This window comes from Dipodomys spectabilis, unplaced genomic scaffold, assembly GCF_019054845.1.
Source record: "Dipodomys spectabilis isolate Male_0828 unplaced genomic scaffold, ASM1905484v1 ptg000042l, whole genome shotgun sequence".
Taxonomy (NCBI): domain Eukaryota; kingdom Metazoa; phylum Chordata; class Mammalia; order Rodentia; family Heteromyidae; genus Dipodomys; species Dipodomys spectabilis.
The window spans coordinates 10918949-10938039 of NW_024870719.1; the positions used below are offsets into that span (position 1 = coordinate 10918949).

Genomic DNA, 19091 nt, shown 5'->3' on the forward strand with positions numbered 1-19091 from the left:
AATCTGAAATCTGAGCCTAAGAGTTCTTTTTTTCTCACATCTTTGTATCTCACATATCTTTGTATGTACAACACAATGAGATATCTTAGGGATGGGATCAAAGTCTCCATCAAATCTATTTCCCATACATTTTTAGATCAGAGTAACTGGTGAGTTTTTTGTTTTTTTTTTTTTGTGGAGCTGGAGATTGAACCTAGGGTCTCACATGCGCTAGGTAAGCACTCTACTAAGGAGTCACAAACTTCTCCAAAAGGTAACTTTACATAATAATTATGAGTGTACCTGTGTATACTCATCGCATGAGGTGAAGTGTGGACTTCCCACTTGTGGAATTTGTCAGCACTCAAAAAGTACAGTTTTGTATTTGGGAGCATTTTGGATTTTTCACAGGAGTACTCAACCTGCACTAACACTATTCTCTTAATTACATCATGTCTCTATTTCTTTTTTTTTTTAATTTAATTTTATTTTATTTGAGAACATACTGTACAGAGGGGTTGCAATTACATGGGCAGAATAATGCGTACATTTCTTAACAAGCATTGCAGCCTCCTCCTTTGTTTACCCTTCACCTCCCTTCCCAACCTCCTCCCTCCCCCCCACCCAATCTGTCTCTATTTCAAATACTGTTAGACAAAATATGTAGTAGTGGATGAATATCCATCCTGATTGTAGCACCTGTGGAATTACAAGAAGACTGGATTGAAAAATGCACTGGGATTTTTCTCTATTCTAATTGTTAGGGGCCCTCTTTCCCTACTCCTCAACCTCAGCTTCAACTTGACTTCTTTTTGCCTCAATACTCACTTTCTAGATTTTTCGTAGCTTTCATTCTAGCTTGGGGATGAAGAGCAAAAAAATAGGAATTCCCCAATGGTTTAATGGTACCTTAACGTTACAGACTCATTTCCCAAAATTAAGAAAATGTGCACTAGGTCAAGCACAGTAGTGGCACTCCTGTAATCCAAGTTATTCAGAAGGCAGAATTAGGAGGATTCCAGTTTGGGCCCAGGCCAAAAAATGTTAGCTTGACCCCATCTTAACCAATAAGCCAGTCTTGATGGTGCACTCTCAGAACTTGAGATATATAGGACAATAGGAGGATTGAGATCTGAGGCTTGCCCTGGGCAAAAAAGGGAGACTGAAAAGTAATCAGAGCAAAAAGGTCTGGGGGCATGGTTCCAGAGACGGAACTCACAGCAAGGGAAGACCTTGAATTCAAACCCCAGTAACAGCAAAGGGGTGGGGAACCCCAAAACCTTCGCCATGTATTCTGCCGAGATTTTATGGAAGCGGCACAATAGAAGAACCAATGGAATGTACTTATTCTACCTTAACAGAAAGTAAAGTCTTTGTTGTATGGGCATATTTAAATCTCTTTAGATGATCTAATATTCAGTAAAGATTGAAAGCTTTATTAGAGAAGGAAATGGTATGAGATGTAGCTAGAAAAGATAAAAGCATAACATAGGCTGCTCTCGTTATGAGGGTGGAATCTTAGAAAACTTGAAGACTACAAAGAAATAGAGTGAGGATTTTAGATGTACTAGAATGACAGCTATGTATTTAATCTAGAGATATATCAAACAGATTATCCAGCCCAAAATAAAAATACAAATACAGTGCTATTACCATAAGTCAGGCAAAAGATTTAAAGTCTGAAAGGAATATTGTCAAGAAGATGGACCACAGAAATACTTTAAGAACAAAGTAGATATGAAAAAAGAGGGAAGTGGCACTGTGGCTTAATTGGTAGAGCGCTAGCCTTGAGCTGAAGAGCTGAGGGACAGCGCCCAGGCCACAGTTCAGGCCCCATGGCTGGCCCCCTCACCCCATCAAAAAAGGCTAAAAAAAGTGGCTAAAGTGGTAGAGCAAGCATAAGGCCCTGAATTAAAAGGCACCACCAAAAACAAACACATAACACAATTTGCTGGGAATCACTGACTCAGGCCTATGGTCCTAGCTACTCAAGAGAGTAAAATGTGAGAATCCCAGTTGAAAACAAGCTCAGACTGACAAATCCTTAAGACTCTTGCTCATCCAGCAAAAGGCCAGAAATGAAGACGTAGCTCAAGTAGTAGAGTGCTAGATATAAGCAGAAAAAATTGAGGAAGAATTTAAGGTCCTGAGTTCAAGCCATAACCCTGGGTCAGGTGATCTGAAGCCAGGTGTCATAGTACATGCCTGTAATCCCAGCACTGGGGAGGCAAAGATGGAAGGTTGGAAGTTCAAGGCTACTTAGGCACTCCCCCTCACCTCTCTAACACAAACACACGAGAAGAGAGAGAGAGAGAGAGAAGGTAAGAGTGAGATGAAAGGGAAGTGAAAGAAGGAAGGGAAGAGAAAGAAAACAATTCCCAATGTCATGTAGATAGATGGGCACCTAGGGATTGGAAAAGTGTAGAATATTTCCGAGTTCCTTTCTCATTATTCCTTTTCTATTAGATTAGCACTTCTGGAATCTACTACCTTACCAATAAGCAAGTAAGTAATAAAACATATCACTGTATCTCACACGGTCTTTGACCACCCCCACCTTTAACCAATTCCCTTGGGGGTGTCTACCTAAACTGCCTTCATCTTTTTACCCCCATTCACTCTTCATCAATCACAATCTGGTTTCTGTATCACCACATTACTCAAACTGTTCATTAAGTCTATATAGCTAAATTCAATTCATATCAGGCCAGTTTATTGGCAGCAATAGACACAGTGAATCACCCCAGTCTCAGCAAAAGTCTCACTATTTATATCACTATGCTGATAATGATTAGTCATTCTGTTTTTAATGTCTTTTATTATGTAGCCCCTCCATAAATACTCTAGAGTCAAATGTAAGTGCTTACCAATGAAGTGTCTGCAACTCCTTCTCATTCCATTCTTCATCATAAATTGAACCTGGTAAACAGTTTAGGGATGGCTTGTTTCTACCAGTAGATTTTGGAAGTGTTTCTTGAGCAGAAGACCTGGCTTTCTTTCGCTTGATACGAAATTCAGTTTCATTTTCCTCAGTTTCAGATTCTGAAATCAGTAGGATATCCTTTGTGAGGTCTCTTGTGTTTCTTCTTAGGTGAACTGATGTTTCTTTGGTGTTAGCTTCTATAGTTTTCTTAATCCCAGCTTTCCTTCTAATTTCCTTTTCTGTTTCACTTTCTTCACTGGACAAATCTGATGAGGGCTGATAATTGGAAGATGACATAGGTACTTGGTTTTCAATTTTCTTCAGTTTTGATATCAACTTGGTATTTTTCTTAACATCAATGGTGACTGCTTCTACATTTTTAGAGCTAGGCATTATCATTTTCTGATTGACAGCGAGTAAATGATCCACATTGCAATCTTCCTTGCTCATACTTTTACAACCTATACTATACTCAAATATATTTTCTGAAGTCCCTGTCCCTGTGGGCTTACTGACATGACTTACAGTTTCATTTAAGTATGAATCATTTTCATGATGTTTTGGTATTACAAACTCTGTTACTGCTTTAATAGTGTCAGAAGACAGATTATACTTCATGCATCTTCTTTCTATTCCATTTTTAGTTTTCAGCGGTGTTACTAAAATACAAGCTTCTTTTGTCCTGACAGCCATTCTTTCATCATCTGAGAACTGTTCTCTTGAAGTTAGAATATCCATAGGAACAACTGATTCTTTAGTTCTCTCTTAAATTTTGTAAGACAAAATCAGCAAATTAGATATAAAAAAACATAAGTACACATATTTTCACAAATATGCTATTTTTCAACACAAATTCCATTATATCCTATTACCATATTAAATTTAATTAAATCTTCCTAAAGCACAGGTCTATTCATAACACTGCCCTTTGAGTTCTAAACATTACATAATTGTTTATGTGAATCTTTTGATGGAGCTGAGTCTAGCTGGCTTACACTTAGAATCCTATCTATTCAGGAGGTGAGATCTGAGATTCAAAGCTAGCCTGGGCAGGAAAGTCCTTATCTCTAACCATAAAAAGCTGGCACTTGAGCTGGTAAAGAGCTAGCTTTGAGCCAAAAAGCTCGGGAATAGCACCCAGGCCCTGAGTTCAAGCCCCAACACACACACACACACACACACACACACACACACACACACACACACACACACACACACACACACACACACACACACACACACACACACACACACACACACACACACACACACACACGATGACTTATTCTATTCTACTGGTATTCTATGAGCTCTTCTGCCTTCCCTTCCATTCAGATCTTTGCCCCAACACACACACACACACACACACACACACACACACACACACACACACACACACACACACACACACACACACACACACACACACACACACACGATGACTTATTCTATTCTACTGGTATTCTATGAGCTCTTCTGCCTTCCCTTCCATTCAGATCTTTCATTGTCCTCAAATCTGAACCATATTTTATTGTCTAGTAGATCACTTCTAAAACATGCTCAGTTCTTAACTTTTTAAAATTTTGTTTACTTGTGACCAAATCAAATCACCACCTGTTTTGCTTGTATTCAGGACAGTCCACGAACTGTTCTGATTCCCTCAACTGAAGAAACACACTTCAAATTTCCAGAAAACTTTAAAATTTCTTTGACATATGCTATATTATAATTACACACATTTGTTTGTTTGTTTATTTATTTATTTAGGGTCCACGGTGGGGCCTGAACTCAGCCTGGGCGCTGTCCCTCAGCTCTTCAGCTCAAGGCTAGCGCTCTACCACTTGAGCCACAGCCACAGCGCCACTTCTGGCTTTTTTCTTTTTGCTTATGTGGTGCTGAGGAATTGAACCCAGGGTCTCAGGCATGCAAGGCAAGTGCTCTACCACTGAGCCACCTTCCCAGCCCCACATTTTTATTTTTTAATCAGACTGGGAAAAGGTTCAATAATTGTGAAAATTTTATTTTTCATGTTTGCATTTTTGTTTTGGAGATGTTAGTAGGCTTTCATGAGTACACTAAACACTAAACAAATACTTGTTAAGTCAATTTTGTTTTAGGGTTCTTGGGGAGTCAGTTATGAGACTTGAACTCAAGGCTTGGACACTATCCCTGAGCTTTTGTGCTCAAGGCTAGTGGTCTACCACATAGAGCCACAACCACGCTTCAGGTTTAGGAGTTGGTTAATTGGAGTTAAGTTATCATAAACTTTTCTGCCTGGGCTGGCTTTGAACTGTGATGCTCCGTACTCAGGCAACACTCAAGCCTCCTAAGTAGTTAAGATTATAGATGTGAGCTACTAGCACCCAGCTAAACCAATTCTTTAGAGGTAGAATATTTAGACTTAGAAAATCATTAGGATCATTAAAACTTTACTTCACGTGTATTGTATGTGTATGAAACAGAAATTGGGCTGGTTAAGCATGAAATCAGAAAAATGTGGAGTTCCACCAGTAAAGGCATAACTATCATCACTAATGATAGCCATAGAGCTATAACTGCTGAATATCCCCAAACTGTGTGAATTATCATGGTGAAATAATTGAAAACAACCAACTTCAGATCAGTATTACATCATGTCAGTTAAGGAAAGAAATTAAGATGACAGCTGTTTTCTAATTTAAAAATTTAGAAACCAGAAACAAAACTAATAACTGAAATTCTACATCTGTTATTCAATTGTAATTATAAATACTAATAAAATTTAAATGATCACACCAATCACCATAATGAAATACATGCCACTGTAAGGTAAACATTAAAAAAACTCATAAATAATACTGAATGCTGGGGAGAAAAGTCTAAATTATGATTTATGGAAAAGTGGTACTAATCAAAAGTAACTTAAAAATTTCCAAATGATTTTTTTTTTTTGGGTCCGGTTGTGGGGCGTGAACTCTGGGCCTGGGCGCTGTCCCTCAGCTCTTCAGCTCAAGGCTAGCGCTCTACCACTTGAGCCATAGCGCCACTTCCAGCTTTTTTTTCTTTTTGCTTATGTGGTGTGAGGAATCGAACCCAGGGCCTCAGGCATGCAAGGCAAGCGCTCTACCACTGAGCCACCTTCCCAGCCCCTCCAAATGATTTTTGTCATCATCTATCTACAATTCAAGCCTTCAAATGGCAATTTGTTCCTACCATTTTCCTTTGCTATTTTGTTTGCTTTTTGGTGATACTGGAGCTTAACTTCAGAGGTCAAGCTTATTAGGAAGGTGTTTTACCACTTGATCCATACTTCCAATATTAATTTTTGTTGGATAATTGGAGATAAGAGACTGCTTAGGCTGTTTCAAACATTCAGAGTAACTACGATTACAAGTGTGAGTTTTTTTTTTTTTTTTTGAGATAGGGTATAACTATACCTGGGCTGTGCCATAATTTCACAATTGTCTGTGCCCTTACCTCCAGAGTTGCTGGAACAACAGATTGCTGTTGTATCAGCATGCTTGATTTCTCAATTTGAAGCATTCAGAGAAAGTGTTCTTCAAATTTTGGTATAAAGAACTTGGGGCATTTAAAATAATAGTTTTAGCACTGTTGGCTTATGCCAGTAATCCTACCTATTCAGGGGGCTGAAATCTGAGGATTGTGGTTAGAAGCCAGCCAAAGCAGGAAAGTCTGTGAGACTCTTATCTCAAATTAATCAAAGAAAAAAGCTGGAAGTAGCACTGTGGCTTAAGTAGTAGAGACCTAGCCTTGAGCAAAAAGGAGCTCAGGAACAGCACCCAAGCCCAGAGTTCAAGCTGTAGGATGGCAAAAATTAATAAAATGAACAAACAAAAACAAATTTATCTTCTATACAAATCATTTTTTTGTAAAAATAACAAATCTAAGCACTTAAAACCATTAAAATAGTTCAATGTTTTAGATTAGGAAGTACATGACTACCTTGATCATATTAAAAGCATTTCAAGTAGTAGCTTCTAGTTATAACGCTATTAAAGATCTATTACCTTGCTTCTGGCTTTTACTTGTCCTTTCATTTATTCCTTCACAGTTTTTCACTTTCTTTGAAGACAATTTTTTGTACGCTTTCTTCCCAATTAAGTTCTTCAAAACAAAAAGATGACTCGCTTTTACTTTAACAACTACTCTCTGAACATGATCTTAAGCACTTTGACAGCATGTATCACTCAAGTATACAAACTGCTAGGTATCTGTGGGTCTACAAATTTCCTTAGTGGAGGCTATTCATTTGTCAAATCGTTTTGCTACAGCTTGAACTTTAGAACCAACATCTAGATTTCTACTATCCCATACAAGTCCTTTACTGATTTAACATACTGTTGTTTTTCAAATGGTTTTTAATATATCTTATTTAAAGTAAGCTCTACTCTAAGAGCTAAAATATTTATTATTGTTCCCTAAACTTTTTCCATGTAAATAGGAAAAATAAGCATCATGACATTGACTTATCATTTTAAGGAAATCAATTAAGGAAAATTACAAAGAAAACAACACTGAATTTTTTGTTTGTGTTGCTGGGATTTTTTGGTATTGTTTCTGGGGCTTGAACTTGGGGCCTGGGCACTGTACCTGAGCAACTGCTTTACCATATGACCTACAGCTCCACTTCCAGCTTTGTTGGTAGTTAATTGGAGATAAGAGTCTCATGAACTTTCCTGCCCTGACTGGCTTTGTGCCATGGTCTTTGGATCTCAGTTTCCTGTGTATTTAGGATTACAAGCCTGACATCGACAAGCTACTGAATGAATTTATCAAAGTGCCCTTTTCAAAGGAGGACTTAGGATTCCAGCTGCTGCCAAGGAATGTAAACTTTGGTTACCTCTGACTGCAGAGCTAGAACAGATTACATTCTGCCAGTCAAAATACAAAAAGTTATTGGGTTCTTGTTCTATGGACATTTTTACTAAGTATATATTTTTATTTTGGGGGGTGGGGGGGACAGGGGGACGGAAGAGGTTTAACAAAACCAGGGTTCTTCTCATGCTAGGTAAATGTTCCATTATTTTGTTATATCCCCAGACCTACATATTTTGTTAAAAACCTTTGATTGGTTACTGCTCTGTTCTCATCTGTAATAGCAACTTTCTCAAAATATCATTTTTACTACCTTATAAATACCACCATTTGCTCACCATTGTTCACACCTTCCCAATTTTCTCTGGAACACTGATTTAGAGCTACCAGAATCTGTTTCCTGAACAGCAATTCCTGAGATCTCAAATAAATCCTTTCTCCTTTAGAGGTACCGGAATTAGGTTTCAGGGCTTCAACTTATTAGACAGGTACTTTACCATTAGAGTCACACCCAGCCCTCAAAAGTCCTTTTTACTCTTGCAATTTCTGAATTTGATTGGTCATGTAAACTAATACTTAAGTAGAATTTGTCTTTGGTTATGTTCCTGAACTATATAACCACGTGAAATATCTGTGTACAGGAATACCTTACCTGATTAGATAAATCATATCTTCTTCCATTTTGAATAGTACTATTTACTCCATCATGTAGGAGTTTTAATGGTGGTTTATTTTGACATTTACTATAGCCAGTAGTTGTTTCTGTAGCTCCTGGTAATTCACTGTGCTTATTAGTCAGGTCTGTGAAAAAAGAATTTTCAACGAATAATTGCGTAAGAAAATAAGCTGCTTTGCATCAATATGTGCTACATCTGTATTCCCAGTATCCTGGTGAGGTAGGAGGATCAAAGTTCACTTGCCTGGAAAACAGATTTTTGCCTAAAACAAAACACAACAAGATGCTGTTCTACAATAGAGAGCCAATCTAAAAAATATTATCTGCCTACTCCAATGTCACTTATATGCATTATCAATTTGATTACAATGAAAAGCAGTTTTTCTAGACAAAATCATTTTAAGGTAAGGTTTTGCTAAAATTATTTTTCTTTAAAAAAACTGAAGAGCCATGGTTTTATAACTGTTTTGGATTTATTACACCTAAGGCAGAGTAGTATATAGTTCATTTGTATAGATAAATTACTGATTATCTTAATTATATGTCAACTTAATTAGCTATTGCTCTTATACTTTTTTCATGTATATGGAATTATTTCAGTACACTTAAATACTCCAAGGTATAAATAAGTCCAGGCTAACTTAATTTTTGAGCAAAACAAACTTTACAGTATATTTAGGAAAGTTCTAAATTTACTCTGTCCTCTAAAGCATCAAATTCTTAAGAGCGGAGCACTAATGGCTCACACCTGTAACCCTAGCTACTCAGGAGGCTGAGACCTAAGAATTGTAGTTCAAAGCCAGCCCAAGCAAGAAAGTCCATGAGATTTGGTACTGTGTCTCAAAGTGGTGAAGTGCTAGCCTTGAGCAAAAAAGGTCAGAGACAGCGCCCAGAACCTGTGTTCAAGGCCCATGACTGACCAAAAACACAAAAAACAAAACTTTTAGTTTAACTGGCAATAAATTAAAAGAAAACAAAAACTATATACGACTCTGGGAAGAAGTGAGGACAGGCTATGGAATATACTCAGGGAACTTCATAGTGAGCAAGAACTGCCCTGTGGGGCTGGGAAGGTGGCTCAATGGTAGAGCACTTGCCTTGCATGCCTGAGGCCCTGGGTTCGATTCCCCAGCACCACATAAGCAAAAAGAAAAAAGCCAGAAGTGGTGCTATGGCTCAAGTGGTAGAGTGCTAGCCTTGAGCTGAAGAGCTGAGGGACAGCGCTCAGGCCCAGAGTTCAGGCCCCATGACTGGACCCCCCCCCCCCCCCAAAAAAAAAGAACTGTCCTGTTACATAAGTAAGAGCCACCTGGGTCAGAAATCAGACTCCTAATCAGTTCTTCCGGTGAAAAGATCTTTCCTGGACAGAAAGGTACATATCAGAAAAACCGGCTTACATCTTTTGTCTATTGCTTGATTGTAGATGACCTTTATATATGTACATTTGTTTTACTAATGGCAGTCTTTCCATGTTAACTAGGTCTATACTTCCTCAAGAGACACTGTGAAGTAAGCCAAAGAAATATAATTCAGGGAGGCTGGGAAGGTGGCTCAGTGGTAGAGTGCTTGCCTTGCATGCATGAGGCCATGGGTTTGATTTCTCCGCACCACATAAGCAGAAAAAGCCAGAAGTGGTATTGTGGCTCAAGTGGTAGAGCTGAAGAGCGGAAGGACAGCACCCAGGCCCAGAATTCAGAGCCCATAACCGACAAAAAAAGAAAAAGAAAAAAAAAGAAATATAATTTGGGGGAGTCTATTATAGCCCCCCCTCCAACGTAATATAACCTTAGCAAATGGTTAATGAGCTAAAATTCTAGAAAAACAAAAAAAGACTCATTGAAACTATGAAGATTTTTTTTTGTCTTCTTTTGATATTTAACTTCTATTGACTACAAGGGGAAGAGGAAATGTTTCTCTTTTTCTAGATCCCCTTCCTTGCTTTAACCCTGTTACAGAAAAATAAAATCCTTGTAACAACTTTTATCTTGTGAGCTCTCCTTTTGGTGCAACACTTTGACACATTTTCCTAAAACAGATCCCAGAGGAAAATGAGAAGAGGGAACCTCTTATCCATTATATAGTGTCGGAATTAAAAAACAAAGAACATAACACTGCATACATTATATACAATAAATAAAGGGTTTTCAGAATTTACTACTACACCAACAGAAAAGATCAAGCATACCCAAATTATCACAGTCAGGACTACACGTGGTGCTGGCCTTTTGGAAGACATTCAGTTGGCTTTCTTCTACATTATTTTTCATTGATTTCTGCATGACAGGGACAAATCTTTTCTGTTTTTGTCTGGCTTTTCTTCTGTTCTTCTCATCAGCTCTAAAAAGAGTTGTAACATTTTTCCTGTAATTAGTTCTTAAAATAAACTAGCCAGGTGCCAGTGGCTCATACCTCTAAATCCTAGCTACTCAGGAGGCTGAGATCTGAGGATTATGGTTGAAGCTAGTGGGAGCAAGAAAGCCCACGAGACTTTCATCTCCATAACTACCACAAAAGCTGGAAGTGGAGCTATAGCCCAAATGGTAAAGCACTAGCCTTGATCATAAAAACTAAAAAGTGTCCAGGTCCTCCAGGACTATACAAAACAAACAAACAAAAAAACTAAATAAATAGAAATTCCCTCAGGTGAAACTTGAGACAGGGTTTCATTATGTATCCCAGACTGAGACAGTGTTTTACTATGTAGCCCAGATTGACCTGGAACTCTTTATGTAGTTCAGGCTAGATTCCACACCAAAATCCTCTTGCTTTAACCCATGAGTACTGGAGTTACAGAAATAAGCCACTAAGCCTAGCTGAAGATTATTTTTAATGTTGAAACCAAACATCACATTAAGCTAAGGGTCTAGAGGATAACCTCTAAATACATCCTCTATTGTATTTGAAATTCCTAATTAAGCTGCTATAAAGTTTACTGAATGAGCAGCCATGCTCATTCAGTTACCCTGCTACCAAGTCAGGGTGTAGTGATTGGAATAAAGGCAATATGTCCAGAAAAATACTTCACAGATCCTGTTATAAATTATTTGTATTTTGATTAAAGTTTAAACCAGGTATCCCCTCATGATCAGTTCCTTAAGAAGTAATTAATTATTCTTTTCCCATTGCCAACTAGTGTCTGCTAAATAGCTAAACCTATATGACTGCTGAGAAACAACATAAAAGGACAAATAGCTTCATGCTAGCACACCTACATACTTCTTTTTTTTTTTTTGGGTCTGGTCGTGGGACCTGAACTCTGGGCCTGGGGACTGTCCCTCAGTTCTTCAGCTCAAGGCTAGCGCTCTACCACTTGAGCCACAGCGCCACTTCCGGCTTTTTTCTTTTTGCTTATGTGGTGCTGAGGAATCGAACCCAGGGCCTCATGCATGCAAGGCAAGCGCTCTACCACTGAGCCACCTTCCCAGCCCACCTACATACTTCTTAAAGGGTAAGTAAAGATTATGAAATATATCCAAGGTTCCATTTTCCTTTTAGACTTATTCAATGTGACAGAAATTTCAATAAAGTGTTAGTTTCTGAAGCTCTTCTAAGATAACAAAGAACTTCAAAACTAACATCCCCCCCCAAAATAAACTAAAACCACTTTACATTGATTACCTCAGTGTGTATATTTGTAAAGATCCATTACCTCTTCTATCTCAAAATGGCTGAATTTTACTGAATATAAGTTATACTTCAAAAAGCTGATGTTTTAGGGACAAAGGTATGGCTCAAGCAGTAGACTGCTCACTTAGCCAAAACAAGACACTTAGTTCAAACTCTAGTACTGCCAAAATTTAAGAAAAAAAAGAAAAAAGTTCAAAACTTAAAAGAACACTTTACCTTAGTTGTTGTAGAAAATTATCAATGTGCTCCTTCCAATTTTTTGGAAATCCAAACATAAATTTCCTTGTGAGATAATATGGGTATCCTAATTAAAGATAAATAAAAAAATCAGAAGTCTAGAATTTTCAAAACACATCAATAATTCACTAATTCAACCAAGAAACATATGTTGATTGTATTATTATTACATGCCAGCCACTGTCAAAGATACTGAGGACTTAACAGTTAATGAAGTAGAGAAAACTCTCTGCCATTAAGGAACTTGCCTTCTACTATGTAAGAGAAGGCAAATCAGTTTTAAAAAACCCACTTGTTTAGTAGATGGTATTGTAGGGAAAGTAGATAAGCATGTTCATGGGAAGTACAGAAAAGGGCAATTATTTAAAAAAAAGAAAAAGTTAGGGAAGTTCTCACTGAAGCAGTGAGAAAAATCTTGAAGAATCCAAGACTATGAGCCTTGTTGAAGTTAGAATGTTAGAAGCAGGTACGACCCATGTTGGAGTGAGAATGCTGAAAGCAAAGGAAAGCAATAAGGCAAAAAGCATACCTGATGTATGTGTGGAACAATAAGACTAGTACAGTTGAAGTGGTATAAAGGGTAAGAACTTGAGAACTACTCAAATGGAAAATACAGGCAGTGAAAGAACATGGGAAATTTAGATAGAAGCCTTTGGGGGTAACTTTGGGGTACGGACCTGTGCATTTATTTAAGACAAGATAGAAAGCTGTGAAAGATTCAACTAAGAACACTCACCTGCTTCTTTCATGGAAAACTGGTCTATCATTCCTTTCAATATATAAATGTTGCCCGATAAAGTCCTAAGCTGATTTTGTTTAATCCGTTCTATAATTACATTGCTGTGCCAATATATATTATTCCTATCTCTAGGAAAAAGAATAGTTCGGTAAGGCCAAAATATTCACATTTTGCCACATTCATATAGAATTACAAATTTGTAATGAAAAGTAGTAATGTTCCACTTTAGTTACAGCAACAATAACAGTATTATTCATCTAATCACAAAACATTTTACACTAACTAACACTACTGAAGAACTCTCCCACTTGGCTAATGAGATTCTCAGACCATATACCAAGAAACTGGCCTGTGGCAAAACCTTGTCCCGAATATGAAATGTATTATTAACCTGGAAGTAAACCTTTTCTCTATCTAGTATGGGCAATATTTTCAACTTCAGCTTAACATACATTAAGCTTCCAAAGATAATTTTTCTGGAGCCTTTATCTTCATGTTCTTGTGTGTGTTGATTTTCCTGCACAATTTTTTTTTTTTTTTGAGATGGGATTTCACTATAGAAAATATAGTGAAATCAGCCCGATCTTCAACTCTTGATCCTTCTGCCCCAGCCTTCCAATTAGATGTAGCTGGTATTACAGGTATGCATACCTCAGCTTAGATATAATAAATCCATCTAATCTTAAGGAATTTATTTATTTATTGTCAGTCATGGGGCTTGAACTCATGGCCTGGTGTTGTCCCTGAGCTATTTTGCTCAAGGCTAGCACTCTACTACAGCACCACTTCCAGTTTTTGGGTGGTTAACTGGAGATAATCTCAAAGACTTTCCTGCCCAGGCTGGCTTTGAACCGTAATCCTCTGATCTCAACCTTCTGAATAGCTAGGATTACAGGCATGAGCCACCAGTGCCCAAACTTGAGGGTATTTTTAACTTTAATACATAGCCAAACATTTTTACCTTGGAAGACAAAAATCTCAAGAAGGGATTCCAGTGTAGAAAAACAAACTATAATAGCAAATCACTGACCCACAAATGCACTCACTTCAATGATACTAAGAACAAAATATAAAATGCAAAGAACAAAATATAAAGCTGTATTAGGGAAATGTTGAACATACATTTTTCAGGTAATAAACATTCTATTTATAAGTGTAATAAAGTATTTACTTTAAGTCAAATGGGATTAACTTATACCTTAATACATCTCTTTCACTCTTTTGTGCTTTATTTAACGGACATTTAATTTAAATAAAACTCTGAAGGCAACGAACCCAGGGCCTCATGCATGCAAGGCAAGCACTTTACCACTGAGCCACCTTCCCAGCTCCTGTATTCAGCTTTATAAATTTCCATGTAAGTACCATAAATGATATACTATTGTATTATAAATTCATTTCACAACTAAGAAGCTGATTATCAAAAACAGAAAAACAAGAGGAGCAGAGTTACACAAAATCCTCGTACTTACTGATACGTTAGAGAAAACCACCTAATATGTAGCTGTGCAAAAAAGTTTGAAATAATCTTGCTTTCTTTTCTAGGTTAGCAATTTATATCTGCTTGTTCCATTCTGGATATGAAAATGTGGACTAAAATGCTTGTAGTAAAAATATAAGCAGGTAATACCAGTCCAGTTATTAGCAACTTAGAAAAAAATAAAACAACATACACTTTGAGTTGTCACTATTTTAAAAACACAATAAAAAGACTAGGTGCCAGTGGCTGAAGCCTGTAATTCTAGCTACTCAGAACTATCTTTGAAAGAGTGTTCAAAATTTCTTTTTTTTGGTAGTACTCAGGGCTTCACAATTGCTTACTAGGCAGGCACTCTAGCACTTGAGCCATGCCTCATCTGTAAAATAATAGGTAAATATTATACTTACATCAATTTTCCTTCTACACATATAGCAGTATTATCATTGATAACTTTAATCATCCATTCCTGTAGGTGAACAACCTAAACAAGAATTTTTAAAAAATCACTTGCATAACTTATAGCATCAATGCTAGAAAGTCAACTTGAATTACCAAAAAAAACCCCCAAAACTCACCTAAGTAACCTCAATGATTCTTTTATACCTATCTATAAGAACCACAATTTATTTTAGCTAGCTATTGTTATAACGTTATTTTACAAAAGTGAAAACATGAAGAGAGTGAACAAAAAGTAGTATTACATTTCTCTTACTATTTGCTGGTAATATTAATTTAATAGCATTCTATTTCGAAGCAAATATCTAAATAGCTCAGAATATTATTTTAGTGAAAATAAAATTTAGTATCATTCAAATAGAAAAATTTCCATTATATCTATGCAAAAAGATTTCATAAAAATTTTAAAACTGAACTATCACTGATGAGAACCACAGGCAAATTTCATAGACTAACTAATCTGAGTGGCCATTTACTTTGTATAAAATTATACTTATATACAGACAAATCCTCCAGTGGTAGTTTCACACTAAAACAGGAGCATTTAAAATATTATGGAAGGATGGTAATGTAAGTTCTTGGATGCTTACCTCGCGCATATAAGACCTAGGGCTAATCCCCAGCATTGAAAAGAAAAACAAAATTATAAGCAAGACTGGGAAATGAACAGCAGATAACATTCCTCCTGTTCCCCAAATTTGTCTTGAGATAAAGCATCAGTCAGATGGAGATAACATTAAAATAACAGAGCCAACACTAACAGTATTCTATGCACACTACTAAGAGGAAAGTATTATATCCTTTATTACACAGATAAAGAAACTATGTCTAAATGACTTACCTATATGCTACTCAGGTAGTTAGCAGCAAATATGGATTACAGATCTGGGAATTCTTTTTCTACAATCCTACTACACTGCCCATTTAAATATCAAAATATATAGTCATTATTCATCCATTCAAATACTATATTTTTTGAGTTATACTCGCTGTTATGGAGAGTGGAGATACAGCAAGAAATAAAATGGCTACCCTCATTGCGTAAACTGGTGTGTATATGCATGCATGCATACTGAAGCAAATGTATGTCAGGGAGAGGTAGAGGCAGGAGGCAAGATGGTGGTTTCAAAACAGACAAATACATACTAAAATGTCATTAACTGGTTACAGTTACAAGAAAAAGTAAATTTTAGATATTAGAAAGTAGGTGCTTAAGTAAGATAGGATAGTCAAAGTTAGAGACGTAGCTCAAATGGTAGACAGCCTGCTTAAAAAATGCAAGATCTCATGTTTAAAACTGACACCTCCCAAGAAAACAAACAGTAAAGGAGGGTCTTGAAGTAGAGAACTGAATAGTGAAGGATGAGTGACATAATAACTACTAGATTCTTACAGCAGAGATCAAGTACAGAGGCCCAAAGTAGGCATCATATAAAGCATAGTAACTTGAAAGGAATAGGCAAGAGGAAATAATACGGTTAGAAATCTCATTCAAGAATAAATGGTATGTACACATTCCTATAAACCATGGTGAAGGGCTTACTCTTTTCCTTTTTTCTTATACATTTTTATTGTAAAAATAGTTACATGAGCAAGGTAATAAGTACATTTCCTATCAAGCATAATTACCTCCTTTGTTTTTCCCCTACCATCCCTTCCCTCCCACCTCCACAACTACTCCCCCCCCACCTCACCTAAATTGTAAAGTTCCCTTTTCAACAGTGTCTCTCTTCTTTTTTTTTCCCCTCTCTGTTCTCACTTCCTTCCTTCCTTCCCTCCCTCTCTCCTTTTTTTGTGGGCCAATCCTGGGGCTTGAAGAGCTGGGTGCTGTAACTAAGCTTTATTTTATTTTATTTTTTGCTCAAGACAAGTACTCTACCACTAGAGCCACAGCTCCATTTCAGCTTTCTGGGGGCTAATTATAGATAAGATAAGCCAATCTACTTGGGATGGCTTCAAACTGTGATCTCAGCCTCCTGAGTAGCTAGGATTAGAGAGAGGCATGAACCACTGGCACCTGTCTTTACTGTTTTCCTCTTCTTTTTTTTTAAAAAAAGGCCTCCTGCTCTCATTTTGCTTTTTCACTCAAGGTGGTGATCTACCACTTCAGCCATACCAACACTTCTGGCTTTTGGTTGGCTAATTGGAGATAAGTGTCTTTTGGATTTGTCTGTACTGGCTGGCTTTAAACCTCAATTCTGGTATCTCATCTTATTTGCTCATCTTATTTCAAACATTTTTAAGTGAACATCTAAAATTGGTTTTAAGTATAATGCAATTTAAAAAGAAAATAATGCAATTTCCAGTGATATATAAAAACTCAAACAATACACTGTTCTTTAAAATTAAGATAGCCATTTCAATTTGATACTGATTATCATCCATTTAAAAATTAATGAGCAAACTTTTTATAATTGGAAACTTTACACAATACTTTTCTTAAATTTTCATTTTCAAAGCACTTCCTTCAGGAATTTATCCTAATGTAACAGTTTAATGTCCTAAGTCTTTTAATCACCCTACGTTATCATAAATAAAACTCGGAAATCCTTAGATGCTATAATTCCTTTTTAATTAAGTTGTGTTGTTAATACCCTTCCTCAAAAAACAATCCGAACAGAAGCTTGACACCAGTGGCACACACCTATAATGCCAGCTACTCAGAAGATGGAGATCTGAAGATCATGGTTCCAAGCCGGAGCAGGATAGAAAGCCTCATTATGAGACTTTCATCTCAAACTAACCAGAAGTAAAGCTGTGATTCAAGTGTTAAAGCATTAGCCTTGAGCAAAAAAGCTTGAGCACAACACCCAGGCCCTGAGATCCAGCCCGAAGAATGCTACCACAAAACAAAAAAAAAGTTTTCCGGGGCTGGGAAGGTGGCTCAGTGGTAGAGCGCTTGCCTCGCATGCATGAGGTCCTGGGTTCGATTCCTCAGCACCACATAAACAAAAAGAAAAAAAAAAAGCTGGAAGTAGTGCTGTGGCTCAAGTGGTAGAGTGCTAGCCTTGAGCTGAAGAGCTGAGGGACAGCGCCCAGGCCCAGAGTTCGGGCCCCACGACCGGACCCAAAAAAAAAAAAAAAAGAGTTTTCCTCTTTTTTTTCCCCCCCTTACAAGTCAGCTTTATTGAGATACAACGTATATACTTTACAAGTTACCCTTTCCAAGGGCATAGAGGCCTACCTTGTTTTGTTTAGCTTCATTTCTAACAGTTTGAAGTACACATGGAGGGAAAAGCTTTAAAGCATTTCTTTTTGATCTCCGAGGTTCTGGTAAATGAAGTCTTGGACTTGCAAGCACAATTTTACACGTATCTTCCAAAGATCCTGTAAGACTAGTCTTTCTGGACTCTGACTTTTCATTTTGTGCCTTGTTTTCCTCTAAAGTCTGTTCTGTTATCACACTATCAGAAATCATTAATTGAGCACAGTTTTTAATAGGGACACAATTAGTATTAGGAACATCAATATTAGTATTTTGGAATTCTTCAAAGGCAGAATTAACATCTTGTATAACAAATGTGTCCTTTTTGGACATAGTGGCGACAACTTTTTCTTTTAAGTGAAGACGTTGTTTGGCCATTTGTGCTCTAGTTACTGCCTTATTTGAGACTTTTGCAGCCAAAACATTTTCTTGTTTTTTCTTTGGGACTTGAATTTCTACAAAAAAGTATAAAACAGATGAAGCTTAGAGTAGGGTCATATGAAATAGAGAGAAAAATAAAAGTTTATATTGTTTATATTTATACTGTTTATATTTAAAGTTTATACTGTTTATATTTAAAAGAAGTTCTCAGATTAGGAATAGTTCACCCTCTACCCTTCATTCTATTATGTTCCTTGAGCTTGTATAATTCAAGGTTTTGTCCAGAGTCAGTCCTTACTGCTTATCCAACAAGACAATGAAGTAAAAGATCAAAAATAACTAAAACAAGAGTTTACCATAAGTTAAACTGTGCAGTTGTGTATTCTTTTCCTGATGGTGGTGAGTCTTTTGTTTGCTGTGGTGAATATTTGATGATTGTAGAGAAACTTCTTGGGCTGAGGTTGGAACTTCATTTTTAAAGAAAGAAGCAGAATTATATTAGTCATGAAGAGGAAAATTTACCTTAAAAAAATCTTGAAGTACACATTTAGGTACAATAATAAGACCATTGTA

General features: G+C 36.9%; 1 protein-coding gene across 1 annotated transcript in view; it reads right to left on the reverse strand.

Moving 5' to 3' along the window:
* The window catches only part of Mis18bp1 (MIS18 binding protein 1), a 34262-nt gene that overhangs the window by 10250 nt on the left and 4921 nt on the right, over positions 1-19091 (reverse strand). The window contains exons 3-11 of the mRNA XM_042677888.1: positions 18875-18985; positions 18117-18592; positions 14884-14957; positions 12994-13124; positions 12237-12324; positions 10579-10730; positions 8370-8518; positions 6910-7006; positions 2847-3666 (exon numbers count right to left, since the gene is read on the reverse strand). Coding sequence (XP_042533822.1) covers positions 2847-3666; positions 6910-7006; positions 8370-8518; positions 10579-10730; positions 12237-12324; positions 12994-13124; positions 14884-14957; positions 18117-18592; positions 18875-18985 — 2098 coding nt within the window. The remainder of the gene's footprint in view (positions 1-2846; positions 3667-6909; positions 7007-8369; positions 8519-10578; positions 10731-12236; positions 12325-12993; positions 13125-14883; positions 14958-18116; positions 18593-18874; positions 18986-19091) is intronic.